The 3,703-nt window shown below is 32.7% G+C and overlaps 1 protein-coding gene across 1 annotated transcript; it reads right to left on the bottom strand.

Moving 5' to 3' along the window:
- Nucleotides 1–1,447: 1,447 nt before the first annotated feature.
- Nucleotides 1,448–3,703, bottom strand: LOC128182359 (uncharacterized). Its single transcript, XM_052850959.1, has 4 exons — nt 3,608–3,703; nt 2,928–3,018; nt 2,553–2,687; nt 1,448–1,767 (listed from the first exon to the last, which is right to left on the bottom strand). The coding sequence occupies exons 1-4, from the start codon at nt 3,626–3,628 to the stop codon at nt 1,499–1,501; spliced, it is 516 nt and encodes a 171-aa protein (XP_052706919.1). The 5' UTR covers nt 3,629–3,703; the 3' UTR covers nt 1,448–1,498.

Raw genomic sequence — 3,703 nt, 5'->3', positions numbered from 1 at the left:
ACAGATTTATAGTAGTTCAGTTTTACGGAAGAAGGATGTTCGCTCGCTTATGTCTCCTTTTGGGTAGTCTTAAATACTTGAATAGGCACTTATATGGTAATGTGTTTAAGTCTTATTTTAATTTACTCATTTAAGGTATCCCATTCCTCAATGTTCTTGTATCAAGAATATCTTGAGAAGTAGTTCATTGAAATTTGTTGACTTTTGTAAAACATGCTTTGAAGCTTTCATCAAAACAGCAATCGACAATTACTAAACCGTAATGTTGAATGTATGTATTAATGGTAATGTGTTTAAGTCTTATTTTAATTTACTTATTTAAGGTATCACACTCCTCAAGGTTGTTGTATCAAGAATTTCGTGAGAAGTATTTCATTGGAATCTGTAGATAAAACATACTTTAAACAATACAAAGATAATGGGGGGGGGGGGTCAGTATTAAACCCTCTGAGTTATGACCTATATAATTTGACCTTTTTGCACCTAAAATGCAATTTCAGCCTGATTAGGATGTGTTGTCAGTATTTTTGATTAAGCAAATTTATTTCTTCAAATATTGTTTTTAATCATGCACGATGGTCACAATGAATAGAGGAATTATGGAAAAAAATTGTACGAAGCTGCATACATTCTTTTGTGATCTTTTTGCACTCAAAATAGAAATTTTTTTTATAATAGTTACAATTTGATTTGGAATAAAAACGTTTTGAATGTCAAGAGTTTTATAAGATTAATCCAGTTTCCATGGATATGTATTCAGTATCATTTCGACATAATAAAACATGGGGGTCAGAGATGTAAAATTTTAGATATATGGTTTCAAAGGTAAATTTCTAGCAAAGTTTGGCTTCAAAATATTCAGACATTTTCTATATATTTGCATGATTTTATACTAAACGTCTATTACTCTCTCAAAGATTTTATTTTGTACATGTCACAAAGAAACTATAGAATATGTTACAAACCTGTCAAATGTTAAAAAAGATGTAGTGAAATATCTAAAGACAGAAAATCTCTAGATCTTATTTTTGAAAACTCCAACATAATGCATACGTTCGTTTTGCGGAGAATCAGTTTCAATTTATATTGTATAAAAGGTAAGGACAATGTTGCATATTTGAAAAGAAATACCGTGTAGTTACAGAGATAACTTTCTTTAAATTTTCCTTTACTCATAATATTTTGCTTTGCAAATTCTACTGTAGATACCTCACACTATCGCAGTCAATTGTATTTTTTCAATGGATAAACTTAAATTGTTATGTTTCCATCATTAGTTTCTGTTACAACTGAAACATGGCCATATACCAATAACTAAGAATGCCTTGCTTCTTTGTTTATCAAAATGTACCAGATTTCGGAATGCGATGGAAAATGATGATTATGGGTGGCCATCAGATTTTGGTACTATAGTATTTACTTGAAATGAACGAAGAAAGGCATAAAATGACTGCTTTAAAACTCTGCTTTATTGTTTAACAGCACCGTAAATCATGATCTAGCCATACACGGCGTCGTTACAGCTACCCTGGCACCAGGAAGGACAACTTGTGCCTCTGGTACAGAGGACCTCGGAGAGCCGATTGGCAAATTTGTGGCAGTTGTTGCCCAGAAGACTGTAGGTTCCAAAGTGACACCTATAGTTCTTGGCACACCCTTTGATACATTCGAGACTCAATTCACTGTACCCAGCCGGCGAGCTTTCTCGGCCACCAGAACATCTACCTGCAGCCTGGCGCTGCGTTGATATGGAGGCCTTTGAAATACCTACCACAGAAAAGGATTTGGGTTTTGTAAGTAAGAAGTACAATAACAAATCTATTTATTTTTAATCATTTCACCACCTGTAGTTATTTGCGAAGTTTAAAGAAATTCGACCATCTTGCTCTTTTTAGGGGTCATCTCAAAATGCAGGACTAGTACATTTACTACAGGAATATTTAAGGAATAGCCATTTTCTGCACATAGAAACAAATTAGAAAAATACTACAATTGGGATTTTTCTCAAATTGTAATATGTAATTAGTTTCATCATCTTTACCATGTATGTAAAAAAAAAACCCCAAATTCTACCACCTTGTTTTTAGATGCAGTCATCTCAAGATTTCAGAATGTCCCAAATGTTGGTAGGAACATAAAGTCTTAAAGATATAGATTGGAACTATAATTTCATTCAAGAATCTAGAAAAATAACCCTAAGGGTAGCATAATTCTGTGTGTAAAATTTCAAAGGCTTACATTTTTTACACTTTTTTTTTACGTCTTTTCTTATAATTCCAGTCTTACAAAACTACATTTTAATCATAACGTCATGAAATGAGAACTAAAGTCGGCCACCTTACATGTAATACTTGTTCACTGCAAAAGTTGTTCTAAAGTGTAAAAGAAATATGATATACATGTATAAAGTATTAGTTTCTATTTATATGGTTAGCCAACCATTTCTTAAAGGGATTACGGTTTAAATTCTGATGGTAATAATTGCTGTTTTGGCGATCAGTCAATAATATATTTGACTGTCAGTTGACTTTAAGAATGATGTATATACTTACTAAGGAATTCAAAATAGTACCCTTTGTAGTAGATAAACCGATGGGATAACGCCCAGGTTCCTCTTGCAGGCGCACCTCTTTTGCCTGCCATACAAAACAGGTTCGTGGTACCAAAGTAGTATGGGCTTGCCCCACCTTGTTAATGGAAACCGCAAACATAAATGTATATATAAACGTTGCAGAACAAGTTTGATAAAAAAAAAAAAAAGAACGAGTGTATGTAAAATCCCAAGCGTTCTGTAAACTCGTAACCAATGCGCTTGGTCTCAAAGCTTTTAATGGCTAAAGAAGTTTTGAATTACATGTTTTATGATATCGTCATTTGCCCAAAATGTTTCTTTTTGGAAAGAGCTATTATAATACATTTTACTGTACCTCTACTTGGGCATTGGCTGCTACTCCCACCCCCGAACACCCACCAAGCGTCAGTTTCAGACAAGAGAACAAAGACGACGACCAACAACGCCTATGCATGATAAAGTTAAAAGAACATGAAATTTATTCTTGTTGTAATACCTTATTTGATTGAAACAAACAAATTCATTTATATCGTGGATAACTTGCCTACGTCACAATATCATAATGACTCGAGTGCAAAGCAGTTTATAAAAAACAAACATGAACAGCCAAATTTATTTGATATAGTATTATTTTGGTAGAAATTAATAAATTAATCCCTTAACTAGTTTGCAGTATGTCATATATACTTAATGTAAGAGGTTTTTAGTATCCATATAAATTCATCTTTAGCCTCCAATTTAATTTGTTTTATTTTGAATGAATTACTCTAAGGAAAAATACAAAAACAATTAACCAATAACGGTAAAGTTGAGACCAATTGAAAAAATTGTGGAATTCAATGAAATATTAGAATATACATGTTGATGATTGAGAAGGCACGGTCACGGTTGACAATGGAAACGTTATTTAATATTCATATTCGAATTTCTGTTGCTTAAAAGCAAAATTGAATATAATCAATCCTGTTAGGCCATCTCAGCTCTTACTTTATTTTCTGTCGACAAAAAAAGTTGCAAAAAAGTAATACTACTTACACTCATGATTTTCAAATGCATTGCTGACAAGATCCTTGTTAGTAAGGTACCGCTGCAATATCCACTCCGGCTTTATACTTTCTATGAAAATCCATA

The sequence above is a fragment of the Crassostrea angulata genome, chromosome 4 (assembly GCF_025612915.1).
Source record: "Crassostrea angulata isolate pt1a10 chromosome 4, ASM2561291v2, whole genome shotgun sequence".
Lineage (NCBI taxonomy): Eukaryota > Metazoa > Mollusca > Bivalvia > Ostreida > Ostreidae > Magallana > Magallana angulata.
Note: the sequence above shows the minus strand (reverse complement) of the source record. Positions and strands in the feature narration are given on the sequence as shown.

Bases quoted from the DNA above. Each gene is read 5' to 3' on its own strand.
- LOC128182359 (XM_052850959.1), bottom strand. From the start codon at position 3,628: ATGCATTTGAAAATCATGAGT. The intron at 3,019-3,607 runs GTAAGTAGTATT...TATCATGCATAG, and splicing joins TGCATTTGAAAATCATGAGT to GCGTTGTTGGTCGTCGTCTT. The intron at 2,688-2,927 runs GTACAGTAAAAT...TCCATTAACAAG, and splicing joins CAGCCAATGCCCAAGTAGAG to GTGGGGCAAGCCCATACTAC.